This window comes from Rattus norvegicus, chromosome 8, assembly GCF_036323735.1.
Source record: "Rattus norvegicus strain BN/NHsdMcwi chromosome 8, GRCr8, whole genome shotgun sequence".
In the NCBI taxonomy this organism is placed as follows: Eukaryota; Metazoa; Chordata; class Mammalia; order Rodentia; family Muridae; genus Rattus; species Rattus norvegicus.
Genome location: NC_086026.1, coordinates 86,877,843 through 86,894,057, shown reverse-complemented (window position 1 = coordinate 86,894,057; position 16,215 = coordinate 86,877,843). Strand labels below are relative to the sequence as shown.

General features: G+C 37.9%; 1 protein-coding gene across 22 annotated transcripts in view; it reads left to right on the top strand.

Moving 5' to 3' along the window:
- The window catches only part of Mlip (muscular LMNA-interacting protein), a 269,627-nt gene that overhangs the window by 191,060 nt on the left and 62,352 nt on the right, over positions 1–16,215 (top strand). For all 22 annotated transcript variants that reach the window (XM_039082515.2, XM_039082514.2, XM_063266137.1 and 19 more), the window contains 2 exons: positions 3,720–3,764; positions 12,448–12,576. In XM_039082515.2, the coding sequence (XP_038938443.1) occupies positions 3,720–3,764; positions 12,448–12,576 (174 nt within the window). The remainder of the gene's footprint in view (positions 1–3,719; positions 3,765–12,447; positions 12,577–16,215) is intronic.

Sequence of the window (16,215 nt, the reverse complement as noted above, 5' to 3'; positions counted from 1 at the left end):
GATGGACAGGGGAGGAATAGAATCTGGAATGTAAAATTAAATAAAAAGAATAATTAAAAAAGAGAGAGAATGGGCACTTCCTGGAGTATGTCAGGATGATCACGGGATTTTTAACTTTCCTGTGATTATTGCAACAGCTTAATTAAATAAAAAAGTGCTTTATAAACATTTATTTTGTGTGAATCTTGGGTAGAAGACTCTCAGAAAGAGAGAAAGAAAAAATGGTGGACAACAAGAGGAGAAGGGAGGGAAAGAGGGAAGAAAGGAAGGGAATAAGGTAAAGGAATAAAGGGAGGGAAGAGGTGAAATTAGTGGACAGTGTTTCTTTACAAATTGTCTACTCTCTTACAGTGTTTTAGGATGAGACTGGATCAATCCCCCTCATGTGTTTAGGTTAATTAAAGGTTTCCTATTGCTTCTCCCAACGTATGCTTGAGGCAAAGGCTTTTTTTAAGTAATTTAGTTGAGATAAACTTAAGTGTAATAGAATCACAATAGGGCTAACAACATATTGAACATGTAGTGTTAGGTCTTTTGTAGGACTGAATAGATCAGTTATCAATAGTATTTTATCTGACTATTAAACAGATGCTAAATTAAGCAACAACAGCCAGTGGCAGATAAACTTTAGTTCATTTAAAGTATCAATGAGTCCTATGTGGTGTTTCATTATTATAAAATAACCAGCGTCCTCTCCTGTCTTCTTCTATTGCTAGGAATCAAACCCAGGTACTTGTATATGGTAGGCCAGTGTTCTACCATTGAGATGTATCCCAGCATTCATTCTGAGGCAGTTTCTGTTCTCTATGTGAAATAATAAATTTTATATTAAACACTGCTTCAGTTTTCATTCAGTCTTTAGTCTTTGGAAGGAAAATTTTCTCCACTTTACATCTGCCCTTATTATTTTTATGGACTATCACCTGTATAAATCTATTTCACTCATGTAATTTAAAAATCACAGCATGCACTCTTAATAAAATTCAATCTTAGAAAATAGAATATTTGTGCTTCTAACGAATTTATCAAAAAGAAAAAAAAACCTTGGCTTTAGAGTAACATTCTATTTGATGATAACTTATTTCATGAATTTTTTTTTACATTTCATGAATTACTTTTAAGTTCTATAAAAATAAATGGTACAACATTATCAAATATATGATAGTTTATAGGTAAGATCTCATTTTAATGAGCTCATGGGATGGAAAATGTCATTACAGCAGAAGAATATTGATTCCTAAATATCACAATATATTGAAAAAGTGTCAAACCTTATTAAGAATATTTCCCACTCTATACACAGATATTCAAATAAAGGTCATCTTCTCTCATTTACGCAGCTCCCACATTCTTCTTGTTGCTATGCTTGCGGGCGTTGCTATGCTGGAGTGACTCAGGTGCTGTTCAGGGAAGGCATAGATCTTAGGGGAAAGGGTAACTGAAATCCCATGTGAGGTCCAGATCTGCTTCCAGAGGATGAGGCCAGAGAATGATGAATTATAGGAAGAGTTGAACACAACAGAAGCAAGAAAAGCTACTCTGCCAATTATCCTCACTTACTTGTTTTCCTGTCCACATGTGCTGCTGCAGTGCATATGTGTGTGAAAGGGGCTGAGGGAGGAGGGAGGCTACCATCGAGCTTTGCTCCACTATCATTACGAGGACAGAATAGAGGAGCACAGAATCAGTTCTATGTCTTACATTCACTTGAGGATATCATCCTACGCAACTTTACAATGTCTCCAATATGGCTTCCGAGGAAATGGAACTCCAGACAGAGACTAAGGAGCCTGGTGGCACTTTGTGACTTTGGCATTACATCTTTAGGAACCAAATTAGTCTCTCCAAGGTTGGCTAGGTTAGCTGGGGTCCTGTGTAGTCATTTGTCTTTCAGAGGTAGTCACACTGTAGTCCTTCACTCTTGGTTGTTTTGTAACCTAATTGTAAGTAGGACAAGGTTGCACATTACTCTGTTGCCAGTACTTGGAGGCTGAGTGGGAAGGTCATGAGGTTGAACCCACCTTAGGCTCTAATGAGACCCTAGAAAACAAACAAACAAACAACACACCCCAAACCCAAACTAACCAACCAGAAAATACAGCTAACAGAATTTCTTTGATGTTAAAAATGTAGACTTACTAAAAGTCTACTACATTATTTTATGAAAATTTATACTTATCTTTAATTGACAATTAATTTTATATCCATGGAATACAATGCGATGTCCAATCTGTGCATATATTATACAAACTTTGATCAAAATAATCGAACTTTGATCAAAATAATCAACAATTTTATCTCCTTACCAAATTCTATGATTTGTATGTGGCTGTAATTTTTAAAATAGACTTTAGTAGTTGTGAAGAATGTGATATTTGTAGCTACAGCCCTAGACAGTACGGCTGATGACTCAGACCCAGCATGAATGAAGCTTCGTCAGCGCCTTCCTTCAACGTCATCTCCTTACCTTTGCTCTGTTCGGTTCACCCCTATAATCCCCAGCCTCCAGGAAGATCACAGCGAGGCACATAATGCCCTTAAGAAAAATGTAGAATACCGACTAGTTGCAAAGACCTGATCACCAAGTTATGGCTTACCTTAAGAGCAACAACAGAAGGCAGTGCCAATGGGATAGAAAAATGCTAAGACTGAACCCCCAGTGAACTGGACTGTTGGGGGGAGGGGGACAATTGGGGGAGGGTGGGGAGGGGAACACCGATAAGAAAGGGGAGGGGGGAGGGGGATGTTTGCCCGGAGACTGGGAAAGGGAATAACACTCGAAATGTATATAAGAAATACTCAAGTTAATAAAAAAAAAAAGATTAAAAAAAAAAGAAAAAAAAAAAAGAAAAATGCTATTCCCTTGGAATTCTGAGGCTATTTTAATTATTTTGCAAGTACAGACGAAACAAAAAAAAATTGCAGGAAAAAAATCGTGGAAGTAGAATCTGAAAAGGAAGTATTTACTTCAGTAAGAAGAAGATTGGCATTTGTAGCGGTGCTGGGGAGGGAGACATCATCATGAGCACTAGGTTTCAGCTGAGCAGGTTGAAAGATTCAATGGACAATTGGTGAGTGAAGTGTGTTCTATCAGCTGCACTATGCACACATGCAAGACTCATGCAGAGGGCGATCTTAGGTTAATACTCTTACCTAAATACAATTTAATAAAAAGACAAAAATTAAGTTCCCGTGAAACGACTGAAATGTAGGTACCAATGACAAAGAGATAATATTAACAAGATCTGTAAAGAAATTTGAAAGCAATTTCCACTTTAATGCCATGGGGGGCGTCTTGTTGTGCTTTTCTCTTATATAAATATGTTTTGAGAAAAATCCACCTTGTTTTTTATTCTCATGTAAGTAAACATGATTATCAACAATAATGATATGCTTAAATAAAATATGGACTGAGCAAACAGAAGATGCTATCTAATGGTGAGGAATCATTGGCATCATATGGTGATACTTAAAAGATCATTAGACAAGAAGAAAAACAGCATACTTTCTGCTTTGTGAGCTAAAGAGCCAAGGCCATGTGCCACACTGCTCAAAAGGACCATTTCTTGATACAATGCATTTCTATTTCCTTTATATTTTTCAGTGTCCTACAATGACCATGCATTGTTCCAGTGAAATACTTACAACATTTAGAACAGACATTTTTTTTTTTACTAAATAGTTAATTTCACTAATAACCATCATGTTTATAATTTTAGGCAAATCTTTCGTCATCATCCTCTACAACATCTGAGAGTCAACTGGTATGTATCTTGCTCTAAGTGATTTACCTGCTTTGAGCATTCTAATTTCTCAAGAAATGGAGAACGGGAATGGAGAGATAATGTTTGCTGACGTGTCTAACAAAGTTTACTGCTGTTTTAGTAAAGCCACACGGTGGCTGCACGTTAGGTGACAACACAAGACAATGTCTAGATTGTACCTACCATTAACTCTAGACAATAGTGCTACAAGAGATTGAACTGAGTCAGAAAAAAAATGTGATTTGAATTTGAGAGATCACATCTTGATGAGAAGGATCCCAAACGGTTCAAGGAGATCAACGAAGATAATATGGGGTAACTTCTGGATGTGTGGATGAAAGAGAGTCACACATGAGAGTTAGCATCTAAATGGTCTAAATCTATGCTAAGCAATAGTAGTATATTTTGAATGACAGAAGTAATCAGCACATAAAAATTTTAAAATATTACTTAAATATTTCCCATGTACCAACCTCCAGCTCTTTCAAATTCCTGGCCTTTTTCATTGTTATTATATACTTATTTAAAATGATGTAGTTACTCTCTATTAAGAAATAAATGAAACAAATGGATCAATTTCAATAATTGGTTTTGAATACTAGATAAACATTATTTCAGTAGGTTATTGTTGATACATTTGTACATTCTTTAGGAAGCAAAGCCTTTGAAAGCTAAATATTTACATATATATCAGCTTTCAATTCAACTAATTGACCTTGGCATGTGATTTGGAGGGCTGGTGGTGTGAGCTCTTGAAGGACTATAACTGGGCATTACAGATTTAACCTCTAGAACATGTCATTTTAACCCATACCTGGCAGATCAGAATCTCAGAAGAGGCAAAGGAACAGTAGTAGGTCCAGGCTAAATGCTGATCCTACAGAAGTTGAGACTGGTTTGGGCTACATTTCACAGCTATCAGGCTCACTTAAGAACCAAACTTGGATACCCATAACCTCTTTCCAATCACTCCCATTAGACCCTGGCTTAAAGAATAGAGACAATCAAAGCTGTTAAGTGGTATAGCAAATTCAGTCTTTTAAAATCTTCAACCTGGCCTATTTAATGCTTGTAGTCATTACAAGTATGCAGCTCTAAAAAGTCATGACTTCAGCTTTTAAAATATTTGCATTCTGGATTTGAGGTACATTTGAGTGGTGAAGTACTTGTTTAGCACTCATAAGACACAGGTTCAATCCCCAGCACTTCAAATTGTAAGAAAATATGGGTGTGTGTGTGTGTGTGTGTGTGTGTGTGTGTGTGTGTGTGCGTGTGCATGCATGTGTATGTGTATGCTACATTCTCATTGTTTATTCTAACATCCAAATGTTATAATATTGAGATTGAGAAGCTATTTCGGAGACTCTTAGGAGTCTCATTGACAATATTAGCTTTCCCCTTATTAACCATCAACAACTGGAAAGAAATCTCCTCCCTCTAAGTGGCATAAGTGTAATAAGTACCGTGCAAGCCTGAAGGGATTTTCATGAGGGTCATATAGCACCATAAACTATTTTCAATATGATCCTGTGGAAAATTATGATATTATTGTACCCCAAAGCCTTAGACTATTAAAAGATATGAAAAGGCACCATTAACAGGCAGTGAAGTAGAGGCTGCAAGAGTTTAAATGCTTTATCTAAGATCATAGCACTAGTGTTCAACCTTCTGTGTGACTTTCAAAAAGAACCATTATTGTTGATTTTTAACCAGTTCAACAGGGGCTTAAGAAACATCTGTTGAGTAGAGTACACTGGGAAATGGCCCCCTGGAGAACTTTTACCTCCATTGACCACCTCTAGGGTTTGGCTCATTGGAAAGCTTTGCATTGTCTGGTAAATGTGATGAGGCAATTGAGAGGTGCAGAGAAGATGAGGGACCCTGGAGCCAACTTCCTGTAGCACACAAAAGAGCAAGAGGAAATGGAAAACATTGGCTTTCAGCTTGAAGCTCTGACGAAGCTTTGCTAGTTCTGGAGCTGGACCATTTCAATATTAACTAAGATGGATATTTCCTCTTCTCCCTGCTTGGGAAACAGTTTAGTTTGAACGAGATGGATAAGATCTCTTTATTTGTTCAGTTCCTTTTATGAGGGGAGCCTGGGTTAGACGGCAGCTGGCTCCTTTGGATTGGAATTCCATGCCACTGCAAATCACTCAGCATCGGTCAGGGTGGGCTGCAGAATCTGCAGAGCAGACCATAAGAGCTTTAGAAAACAAACCCCGTGGCCACAAGAGTAAACGCAGCTTACTGGAACAGAATAAAGAAGAGCGGTGAGCGGGCAGTTACTTTGTCTCTGGTTCCGAGTGCCAGCTGCTGTACCCTGCTCTCCTGGGCATGACTCAGCTATCTGAGGGCCCGTAAGTCTTTGTTGTTTAGAAGGGTGTTTGTGTAGAACTGAAGTCTTCTTTCAGCTCAAAGGCGGTTTCTCCTTGACCAGTTTTCCTTGACACAGCATACGTAGGAACCGTAGACTTCGTCATTGTCTGCCTCCTCAGCCGTGACTCAGACTATTGTCTTTTGTCTATCAAAACAGTTCAGTCTGGTCAATCTGCACTGTTTATATTCCTGAGCTATGGTGTGCTTTATAATTATTGAATACTATTTGGTTTTATAGAACTCTTATGGAAGTTATAAAACTTTGAAAAGTAAAAACCCAGTAAATAGATGTTTTCATGAGTTTTCTAGGGTGTTCACAGTTGACACTCTGCACACATTCTATATTTATAAGTATGCATTTTACCTTTCATTTACTTTAGTTTTTTCTTACAAAGTTCTGTCATGCATCTTACCTCATTGGACCCTCATAATCACCGAGGGCCATCTCAGTAGTTTCACAGAATAAAAATGAACTCGTTTTATTCTTGGAAGATTTACCATATACTAGAAGATCTTGAGACCTGAAATATTTATCTGAAGGTAAAATAAGTGTAAATATTTGATTCAAGTAAGTTCTAATGAATTAGACTCAGCTACCATTCACCAATTGAGGGAATTGTTAGATAAATAAATTAGATATTGCTTCTTTTGTCTACAATGTAAAATTCTAGATTTTGGATTCATTCATATACACTTTTTTGCTACAAAGTTTCTAAGGAAAAACTCAACTACTGAATTGTGAGAAGATAGAAGCAAATGGAAACAAGTAATAATTACTTACTTTACACATGTTTTGGTCCATCCAATCAGTTGAGTATCTAGCAGGTTCACAGTGTTTGCTATACGATACTCTATTGCTTGCTACTGTTGTAGAGTATCTTTTGATTCAAAGCCAACCAACTAAGCAAAAACGACTATGAGATAACAGACTTGAAAACTGGATCCCTTTTATGTCTTTTTTCTTTCTGCATCATATCACCTTATAATTTATTACCGTAGCTAGGGGCAACCTGTCTTCCCATTTGTGGAAGTCACTAATTTAGGAAAGATGTTGCTGTAGAAGCCATCATTCAAAAAATGTTGGCAACAAACTTGCTAGGTCACTGCTGGCAGGATATCTTCATCTTTGGTCTACAGCCAGAGGCGGCAATTTGCTGTCATAGAATTATGATCGTAAGTTCTCAAATCTGAAAAAAAATAATTTTATGTGCACTAGTAGCAGTGCTCAAGTGGAAATGTACATGTGATGGATTGTAAATTCAAATAGATAGCAACCGTAGACTAATAACTTTCAAATCCCTTCTCCACAAAAAATCATGCTAGTGAACTCTCTGTACCCTCCCTCCCTCCCTCCCTCCCTCCCTCCCTCCCTCCCTCCCTCCCTTCTTTCTTTCTTTCTTTCTTTCTTTCTTTCTTTCTTTCTTTCTTTCTTTCTAGAAAGGCATGTCTTTATTAGCATCAGTTGAGAGTTGTGCTGTACTCGTCTCCATTGATACTACTGTTTGGTAGAGCCTAGATCTCATCTGACAGAATAGATTCTAGCAGCCTCGGATAGAGGCAGCTTCAGAGTTCAGGGACAGATGTTTTCTTCTGGAGGCACTTCAGAATGTTTACGTCTAGAGTAAACAATTCTCAGCTCACCATAGCAGCTAACACTCTGTTTTTTTTTTCTGTGTTCTGGGCATGAGCTGTGTGAAAAGGTTCTTTCAATTTTTCCCACTTCTTCCAGACACAAAATTACAGAATCTCATTTTCAGGCATAACCAGAGTGATATGTGTCTATCTGTCGAATGTCTAGATATTCTGTAATTCTAAAGTGCTAAGAGGTCCTCTGCGGATGGTTTTAGTTGTTGGACAGAGATGGTCTCACAGTAGCTCACTTTTATGGAGTCCCCAATTGGATTCAGCTAATTTTCTTTGTATTTGTCTGTGCACAGACTTAGCAAATTAGATTTGCAAAAATTAAGGAAATCCTTCAGGAGAACTCCTACTTGATGTTCAAGGATAATGGATTACTTTGAGTAAAGAGAAAACAGAGACAAGAAATTTAAAAAGAACAGCCCGATCTTCTTCCATTGCAGACAAAAGGCCCTTATAAATAAATGTGTCTGAAATAGCAAAGCCATCTCCAGCTGAGTAGCTCATTAGATAGAAGTTCTAGTTCAGTGCTATGCAGTTTTTACTTTGCACAAAATTACCTATGAACCTTTTACAGTGCAGATTCTCATTTGTACATCGAGGATGACTCTAAGGTCTGCCCTGTTTAACGTGTTCTCAGGAGATGCTCACAGTTACATGTTTGCAGGCCATATTCTGAGTGGCAAGGGACTAGGGAAATTCTTGGATGGAACAATTAGTTTACTTTGTGCTATAATTTATATTGAGAAAAAATTAAATTATATGATCATTTCACATAGAGGAAAAACATATTAGGAAGGCCAGAAAGAAAGTACTGTGGAAGAGCCCCTTGTGTGCCCATGTTAGCAGAAGAGACACGTGTGTGCCCATGCTAGCCCTTGCTGCATCATGCACATTAGAGGCTTTCTGACCTGTACTTTGAGACTACGATTGGGTGATGGATTTGAGGACATAGAAACAAAGCTGATGTGGTAACATTACATGGTATCATTCCTGAATAGAAAGGGAGAATAGGAATATAATGTAGCACTAATCATTATGACAGTGCACAGCTAAAGATGAGCGATATAATACCTAGGAGGTTTGCTCTATCAAGTGGATTTTTTCCTAAGATTTTATAATGTAATACCTGCATTTCAGAAATGAAATGGCCTTATTCCAATTATGCTATCATGCATTGGGAGTGGATTGTTGATAAAAACTAGACAGTGTAACGTTTAGATTCACTGGGTGATGGGTAAGCTGTGCATATGTTTTAAGAGAGAAGAGTACTTATATATGCGTATCTTTTGAAGCTTGAGAACATGAGGTTCCATAATGTTCCAGGAATATTTAGGAGATCAGTCAAAACAAGACAGTGGTATAGAATGATGCAGTGGTGGCTCAAAAGCAGGTCGGTAGTGGAGATGAAGAGATTAAATTAATTTAAATGGAATAAAAATGAGAGGACTTCACTATCAGATGTTATAGGGAAGCAGGTGCTTTTAAAAAGACTTTAAGCTTTCCCTATTGTTCTCTGTGTATCCTAGGTTGAGTGGCAATTAAAATCAGACCAGGTTCACATATTAACTGAATGACTTTTGACTTTCTTAAAACTCTTTCCATATTTGTGAAAAATCAACATGTGACCTTTAGCACTCACACGTGGATGGACAAAGGGCTCAGGATGTCTAGAAGAATGAGGGTTTATAAGCCCCAGGTGGCCCATAGGGATCTCAAACTGGTTGTGAGTCGTGCAACAGAGAAATGAGAGGCGAGAGCTACCCTCAGTCTGATTTGTTGTGTACAATAATTACAGTTTTAAACGGACCAACAGTGAGAGTGTTGGGAAGTTCTGATGACGGTCATATGAAGGGGAATACCAATAGTATCCAAGAAAATGTGCGCCTGTTTTTTCCCCTTCCCTCTGGTTTGCACTCATGGCTATGAAACATTGGTAACTATATCAAGCCTTAGTAAGGAAGCAAAGAAAACAAAGTAAAAACAAAGAAAGAGGCGATGTTCAATTTAAACAAGCACAGTATGTGAAAACCAAGTTAGCAATGAAGGGTCGGGACAACTCAGACACCTAGGACTAAGTCTGAGATGCAGTTTTTAATAACAATAATAAAGGTAGGAAAACTCCACAGTCCAGTGGAAACTGAGAATAAGGCTCAGCAATCATCTACTAATGAGGCTGCCATATCTAAGAAGCACACAGAAAACAAGGAACAGAAAGGTTGGCAGAGAAGCCATGCGAGGCATTAGTAACTGACTCCGATACCAAAGGCATTGCACTTAATGTCTCGCATCCTGAAAATGGCTTTCCTTTTTACTATTTTTACATAATGTTAAAATTTTAGTGTGCGTGTATGAGTGTGGGTGTCTCTGTGTTTGTCTGTGTATGTGTCTGTGTGTGTCTGTGTGTGAGTGTGTGTCTGTGTGTCTGTGTGTGTGTGTCTGTGTGTGTCTGTGTGTGTGTGTCTGTGTGTGTGTGAGTGTGTTGTGTGTGTCTGTGTGTGTGTGTGTGTGTGTCTGTGGGTGTCTGTGTGTGTGTGAGTGTGTTGTGTGTGTGTGTCTGTGTGTGAGTGTGTTGTGTGTCTGTGTGTGTGTCTGTGTGTGTGTTTTGTGTGTGTGTGTCTGTGTGTGTGTCTGTGTGTGTGTGTGTCTGTGTGTGTGTCTGTGTATGTGTGTGTGTTGTGTGTGTGAGTGTGTGTGTTGTGTGTGTGTTTCTGTGTGTGTATATGTGTATGTGTGTGTGTTGTGTGTGTATGTGTGTTTCTGTGTGTGTGTCTGTGTATGTGTGTGTGTGTTGTGTGTGTGTCTGTGTGTGTGTTGTGTGTGTCTCTGTGTGTGTGTCTGTGTGTGTGTTGTGTGTGTGTGTGTGTGTGTGTTAAAGAACAAAGGACAACTGATGAGCGTCACTTGTTCATTGTTTCCTTCTACCATGTGTGTCTTGGGATTTGAACTCAGGTCGTCTGGCTTAGCAGCAACCTCCTTTATTCTCTGAGCCATCTCACTGGTCCCAAATGGTCTCTTTTCTGATCTCATCCTTGAAGGTGTTGGTCACAAGTCAGATGGGCTCTAGGCCAATATAACTCAAAACATCTGCTTGCAGTGATTTGCAATGAACAGAAAATGAGATAGTCAGTCATATTTGTGTAGCACAGAGAGTCTCTGCCATTTCAGTTCCATTAGGCAGTGTTCCTTTCTCTGCATACTGACACCTTGCTTCAACTCCTAAAGTTCCATGTTGGTTTGCAGGCCTGGAAGGTCATTTTGATTTTCTATTTTGGTTTCATGAAGAAAGTACAGGGATAAGAGAAGAAGGAGAAATTAGGAGGGCATCTCACAGAAAAGAAGGATGTTTGTACGACATAGGGTCCTGGTCTCAACACCAGGCTGTAGACCTGGAGAGGTGCTCTTACGCTGTGCACTTGAGAGCACTTTTCCTCATATGTGTTAAATAACTGGATGCTACTGGCTCACTTTTTCTCCCTGGAGATGAATCAGTTTCTTAAGCTGGAGCTATTTCTCAGCTTGGAGAAGGAAAACACTTTCTCAGTCTGTATTTCCCCACTTGGCATATACACCGACAACAACCAGGGAAATAGCAATGGAAGAGTGGTGCAGAGAGACATTTATTCAAGACTCAAAATACATCAAGTGCTTTATAGAGCAGAAAGATAGATGGAATCCCTTAGGGCTTAACTTGTGCGCACCAGGATTGACTAGGCAGTGTTAACTTACAGTTTTCCAGGAGTAAAGAGGCTGACAAGAATGATTGCAGTAGAAAGCTCAAACTAAGAGCGGCACAATTTCTCTTTATTGAATTTTCATTTGGCATGGTTTCAAAACATATCCATCACTTCACGACATTTGATAGTGTGACAAGCTTTAACATGTTGTGAAACATTTAGAAGTTGCCTCAAGAAGTAAACCCCCTCTTATATTGTCACTGGCTACAATTTTATGAGTTCCTAGTGACAGATGTGTTAGCCAAGGCTATTCTGATACAAAGTACATCAGATCCTGTCAAAGGAGAGGACAGTCTTAGGGAACTACAGGACAAGCCCAACTGGGCCTCATGGATGTTCTGACATTCAATCCCAGTACTTTCCTCTTTGGGGCACCAATTTAGAAAGCTTCTCATCTCATCCCATCTCATCTCAAGATCTGCCTTTTAAATTAAAAAAGAGCATCTCACAGCCCCTGCTTTGACATAAAGTAATTGAAGGCAGCAGATCTCTCTATCACATTTTGGGTAGGGATAGCATATTTTTCATCTAGACCTATTTCTTTCATGCATAATATGAGTGTGGTTTATAATAATATGGGTGGACTTTCCAAGGTCCTTTATCCTATTATTTCTATAATGTATATTACAGAACAGGCATTCAAAAAGCATTTATCAAACAAAGAGTATAAGGACATATTTGGTATGGTTTTGCAATTTTAGACTATGATAATCAATGAACTAATTGACTATAATATATACATATACTGATTTTAAGTTTAGTTACATTTTTAAAATAATCTGATTTCTAGGCTGTTTTGTCTATTGTTTTAAAGCACTTCAAATTACAAAAGGAGATTGTGAGAGCATTTGTGTAAGAACAATAATCACACTTACTCACTTTAACAGTGTTTTTCTCCTCTATTTTAAAAACATTTCTCCTCTACGAAGACTAAGCCTGGAGTAATTCGTCCAGTACCTATAAAATCCAAACTATTTCTGAAAAAGGAGGAAGAAGTTTATGAACCCAATCCTTTCAGTAAATACCTTGAAGACAGCAGCGGTCTGTTTTCTGAGCAGGTGAGTATCTATATAAGAAAGTATTTCATATAATTGCCTGTATAAAGTAACAATATCATATGTGCAAGAAAATATGTTTAACAGGTTCTTTCCCAGATAATGGAGCTGGTCACTGTGTATACAAATAGACAGTTGTATCTAAGGGTGTTATTTTGAAGTACCTCAAAGTTTTTTCTAAAAAGTAAAACAAAAACAGTGTCTTCACATTGTAGGTATGGTGTGGGAACCTACAGCGTTCATCTCAAGACCTCATGAGCGTGCTGTGTGGATGGCTACATACTGCTGAATTATTATTTCTGACTATATCTTGGCTTATTTTGAGAATATATGATATTTTAGATTTGTTAGAGTCAGCAGCAATCCCATTGTCCAGATGCATATATTATTAACGTAGAATACTCGAAGGGGTGTGTAGGCCTTCCAGCTTGAGAGTGCTGATCTCGTGACTGTGTGTGAAGAATGCATGTTCTGTTTGCATTACAAGTTCTGATTGCTGCAGAAAGGAGAAATGAAATCTGTCAGCGGGGACTTTCTACACTAGTAGGAAACTATGGTAACACACATACACATAATGCAACACTCCGGGGCCTAGACAGATGGCTTAGCAGTAAGGAGCACTCACTGATGCTGCTGGGGACCCAGGTTCAGTTTCCAGCACCCACCTGGTGGCTCGCAACCGTCTATAACTCTAGTTCCAGGGATCTGATGCCCTCCTCTGTCCTCCCTGTGTACTGCATGCACGTGGTGCACAGCCACTCGTTACAAGGCCAACTCTCGTGTATGTAAAATAAAAACCGGCTAAATCTTTAAACTGTATATAAAAGTTCATTTAGCCCCCAGAGAGAAATTGTACAGTTTGATTTGTCTTATTAAATGCAAGAAATAGGCACAAGCTGTACTTTTCTCTTAGTTTTAAGCATGAAGAGGACAAGAATGTAGAACAGAAAAAAATACTGGATACAGTAAGAACACACAAGCTCATCACATTTTATATTTGGTAATAAATACATTTATAAAAGAATATGAGTATAATATCCTCTTTAAACACTTAACTCGAAAACTACAGCTAGCAATATTCTTGAAATGTAAACTATGTTTGTATTCATAAGATGTGAGGGATATTTCCTGTGCTCTGTGTGAGCTCTTTGACCCTAGAAAGATTGTCTCCCCCTGACTTCAGTTTCTCAATGTGTACAGTAAGCTGTGAAGATCAAGTCCATCTCGTTAATAATTTAAACGCCAAGATTTGGGTTAGTTTAAATCATTGATGAACCCTGACTGGCTCTACTCTTTATGGAGCCTTGAAAATGTTCCTCATGCACACACTCTCATGAATAGCCATTGATTTTATTCATATAATGAGGGATGGCTGAATAGTGTCTAGCTGTGCTTCCAGCTTCTCAGAGGCTGAGGTGGGACAACCCCTGGGTGTGTGACTTTAGGTCCAGACTGAACAGCACGGTGAGGTTTCACATCAGAAACAAAGGAAAAGTGAAGATTAAAATAGTTTCAGTTATTTAAGTTCATTCTGAGAGACTGTTTTATATATATATATATATGTATATATATACATACATATATATATAAATTTGAACTTCTAAAGAGATTTAGAGGCAGTCTATTTTCATTTGGGGGAGGAAATCTTACTGATATGTAATTTATCATTATTAATTCTATATATTACAGAAAGAGAAATTAGGAAACCGGATTTCATTGTCAATGAAAACATAAAAAAAGGAAGCCATATTGTTTGTACAACACTTACCATTTTTGAAGATTAATGTGAACTTTTAGGTTGGAAAATCATTGTAAAATGTTATCAGAATATAATCTAGTATTTATATGGAAACAAATTGAAGATGTTAAATTAAATTTTGCAAATTATTATCTATGCACATTATAGTCCTCAGTATTTGATTAGCTGCTATAAAATAAGGGTTTTTACTTTTTATATAATCTTGAAACTTAATTTTTCTTCAGGCAAGCTCCCTTGAAGCGTGTCATGTTAATCTGCCTGTGATTTATCACCCTTATTGTCCTGTGGAATGATGAATTCCATTTCTAGTGCAGGAAATTCTTGTCATTAGAAAGAATTGCTGTTTTCTTTTTCTCCATTCTTTTGTAGTTAGACGAGTTGAAAGCTGTGTTTATGTTACAGCTTACATCTATGTATTTCCAGGTAATTGCATGAAAATGTTGTCTGTGTTTTTAAATATTTCATAGACTACAGGCCTAACTGTGCTTTAATTTTTTCATTAATTAATTCTTTCATAATTCTTATTTGAAGGTAGGACATCTGATTTACTAGGGTATTACAGGAGATCAAGAACTGAAAGAAACCTAGCATCCTTCTTACATGTGAATGCTAAGGTTCTCCTAGCCTCATATGTGGGCAGTGTAAGAGAGGACAAAGTCTGATAGAATCCTGGGTCCACAGTCAGGAAAGCTGACTTCTCTACATCGAGCAGCATTTATATGTTCTTTATGTCCAGAATCTATAGTGAAGCAGAGTACAAAGTTAGCTCACACATGTACATAGTTAGGTCCACCTAGAAACTCAGTGGTTCCCAATGACTCACGATGCTGGTATTGCTACCTCACTAGAACTTCTTATGAAGATGTTCACATTCAGCTCCAGTCACTACTGTTCTCTTTCAATCTGCCATAGAGCAAATTGAATGTTTCCAAACTTGGTTGTTCTCATTCGCCCATGTAATAGACAATTTCTTAGGCAGGCAGCTGGCCAAATTGAAGCGGCTCACATTCCCTAATCTCCCTTGTACCGGGGGCAGTTCTGCGTGGCACGGCATGTTGGATGGGATTGCTAAGTTCATAAATTTTTCCCTAGCAGTTTCACTGCCATAAAATATGATTTCCAAATGCTGTTCCCAAATGTCAGATGCTAAAACTGATGAGACAAGGCAGAGATGAATGTATTGCAGCTCGAAGAGATTCGGCGGGGCAGCCTAGTGAGCAGATTAGGAGCTGACAAGTTGTCTGCAAACAGCCTCTCAGTACTAAAAGCAAAGTTCGAGACTAAATGAGAAATCTAGTAATTGAGTCTTATTATTGAATGATTTTTTTTTACATCAAAATGTTCTAGGGAAGAGAGTATCATTGTGCATTAGATGGATTTAAAAAAAAAACCTCTTTTTAATAAAGCTTGTGATTTTCTGAAATTCACTCCAAATCCATTATTGTATCAATTTATGATCCTTTTGAATTATTATAAAACATCTTCACATTCTACCCTAAATATACAGATTTATACAGACGTGCAGTCATGACCACATACTCTGAAGAATGCTCCTTTTGGTAACTAAAGGCGGAGGTAGAAATAATTACTGGGCTTGTTTGGGCCGTGAGCATGAGGCAGGGATGAAGGTGCTGTGACTTTGTTTTGATGGCCTGTGAGCATGTGCGAAACAATGACTTGCTAATCATGTGACCTATCCGTTTAGCTGAAGGTAACTTCTCTACTGAAAATTTTCATTCTAATATAAAATACAATATCTTAATTCAGTCTTACAAGGCAATATTTAAAACACCTTTTCCTCTTTATATTAATAATGCAGTTCCTGAGATTAGATATGTTATTGCCTCCTTAAAGCTTTAAAGAGCCAGTGTGAAGGTCTGGTG